The sequence below is a fragment of the Aplysia californica genome, unplaced genomic scaffold (genome assembly GCF_000002075.1).
Source record: "Aplysia californica isolate F4 #8 unplaced genomic scaffold, AplCal3.0 scaffold00701, whole genome shotgun sequence".
In the NCBI taxonomy this organism is placed as follows: Eukaryota; Metazoa; Mollusca; class Gastropoda; order Aplysiida; family Aplysiidae; genus Aplysia; species Aplysia californica.
In genome coordinates this window covers 41,559-44,071 of record NW_004797971.1, presented here as the reverse complement: position 1 = coordinate 44,071, position 2,513 = coordinate 41,559, and the positions used below count along the sequence as shown (strand labels likewise).

The 2,513-nt window shown below is 43.9% G+C and overlaps 1 protein-coding gene across 1 annotated transcript; it reads left to right on the top strand.

Annotated features, from left to right (window-relative positions):
* Nucleotides 1–48: 48 nt before the first annotated feature.
* LOC101852727 (3-oxoacyl-[acyl-carrier-protein] reductase FabG) lies at nucleotides 49–1,403 on the top strand (the record flags this gene model as incomplete). Its single annotated transcript, XM_013088195.2, is given in 2 exon segments — nucleotides 49–719; nucleotides 1,331–1,403. Coding segments are annotated over 2 exon segments (690 nt in total), but the record flags the coding sequence as incomplete, so codon positions are not given.
* Nucleotides 1,404–2,513: the final 1,110 nt, after the last annotated feature.

Sequence of the window (2,513 nt, the reverse complement as noted above, 5' to 3'; positions counted from 1 at the left end):
TATATACACAGTACATGTATACGGTTTCCATATTTTCTTTAATTACAGAGGGTTTGAGTTACTGCAGTGTTCTCTCGGGCTACACTAATACCACCAGGTAAAATGGCGTCAAGTGGAAGCCAACACACTGAACAACTCAAAGACAAAGTCTGTGTCGTTACCGGAGCCAGCTCTGGGTTAGGGGAGAGCATCGCCATCATGTTCGCCCAGAGAGGGGCATCTGTCACCTTATGTGGCCGGAATGAGGACAGGCTGCAGGCCTCCTTGACCTTGTGTGTTCAGGCCAGTGGAGGTCAAGCTGACCGCTTTTTGGCCGTGAGCGGGGACGTTGTCGACCCCTCTGCAAGGAAGGCGATTGTGGAGAAGACGGTAGAGAAATTTGGACGTCTGGACGTGTTGGTGGCTAATGCTGGTGTAACCGATCCTCAAAGTGGTATTCTGACTGCCAGTGAAGAAACTTTTGATAAAATCATGAACACGAACGTAAAAGCTGTGTTCTTCCAGATTCAAGAGGCGGTGCCACATCTAGAAGCAAGTAAAGGCAACATTATCGTTGTTTCATCCATGTCGACACTCATGGCGTGCTCACCCAACATTGTGTATCCGATGTCAAAAGCGGCAGTTGATCATATGACCCGATGTCTTGCTATCGACATGGGACCCAAAAACATCCGGGTCAACGCTGTGAATCCTTCCCTTATTCCAACAAGAATTCGCAGGTTCGTATTTTGTCTTGGCTTGGGCGCCATGAGAAGTGTTGTATATATTATTGATGCAAAATTAATTGGAGTAGCTTTTGCTGTAAATACTGCAATTTAAGAGTTTAAAAAAACTAGGTGAATGTTGTATCAAAGTGTGCACTTGAGGGAAAGTAACGAATCTTTGTGAAAGTTGTTCGTTTTGTAAGGGTATACGCCAGGAAGAAATCATGAAAAGACGGGAGAACTTGTTGTCGTAGAGTCTAAATTCTGATCAAGTAAAATCCAGAGGCTTTAGGGCGGATTTTGACTACGCCACATTTCCACTTTAATTTGATAACGTACTGACACAGAGAGATAAAATGCTAACTTACAAGAACGAATGACCGTGAATGGGCCAGACTCTGAAAGAGAAAGAGAATTAGATCTATGTCGCTAGTCCACACAAAACCCTTTCCCTTCTCTCCGACATAGACGAAGTATGGAAAGAGGGCTAAAAAATAATTCATATTCAGAACTTCCCATTAGTCCCATGCAACGATTTTATTCTCCGTAATGGATATCGGTAAACTGCACGATCTCATTAACCGCCCCCCCCCCTCACCTTCTGAACCCTCTCCCATTGTTTTCAGAGATTTCGCTCCCGATGAAGAAACTTTGGATAAGCTGTACGCCCAAGCACTTGTCGCAGAAATTTCAAAACAGGTCTGTAGTCGCAAGTCCACGTTTTGTGTGTTATCGTTGTACCCCACCCCCTCTGTTTTCTGCTCTGCACTAAACTGCTGTAAAGAATACTTTTTAGTTTTACTGTAAGTCGTGATTTTGGTGACCAATAATCATATTATTTATTTAAAACGACTTGCAAGAAAGAAAGTGTACCTTTTGTATAGAACCCCCCCCAAACCCCACACATACACGTTTTGGCCCTCAAATCTTAAAATCAACTTGCTTTGCGGAGGTTCAAATCCAGGTGATGGGAGTTCGAAATCAATTTAATCATTTTTTTTCTAGAAGATCCCGTTTGAATGTACAACACCTGTTAAGATCACCCGATTCTTTGGCGGGGCAAAAAACTTAAATAAATTTTAAAAGGACAATGAAAACCCTTCTATTTTTAACTTAAAACGTTCGAACATTGGTCTAAGGGGTACCTTCTACTTCACCTATTCTGTTGACTGGATGTCCGTTGGAGCGCTTTTGAAGATTTGGCCACCAGCTTCCTCCACTCCTTCCGGTCTAAATCTTTTCTGAGCGTGTGTTTGAGTTCCAGGCCTGTCCATTGTTGATGTTGTCCTCCCAACTCTTGTTCGGTCTGCCTGTGCTCCTTTCCCCCTGGACGCTGCCTCGCAGGATCATCTAGGCAAGGCCGGATGAACGGGTGATGTGTCCATACCAATGCAGTTTGCGTTTCCTGACCAGAGTGAGAAGGTCAGCATATGGTCCAATTTTATTTTGATCCTTTGTTTGACTTCATCATTTGTGATGTGATCTTTGTATGAGATACCAAGGATTTTTCGGAAGCATTTCATCTCCACAGCTTTGATCCTTCTTTCAAATTCTGCATTCAAGGTCCAGGATTCACAAGTATACCTGTTTTGTTTGTTTTTGTAAGTGTTTTACGACGCTCGCAACTGCATAAGGTCATATGAGCGCGCGGGACACATTAAACTTTTTCAGTTGGTAGGAATTTTTGAATTTTGCCCGGGTGGCGGCCGAAGCCTACTCTTATCGATTTTAGACCATCAAGGGATCTTTAACGGGAGCAACTTGCACACGGGCCCCCCGAGACTTTTTGCCCTTGTCCGAGAAGGCTAG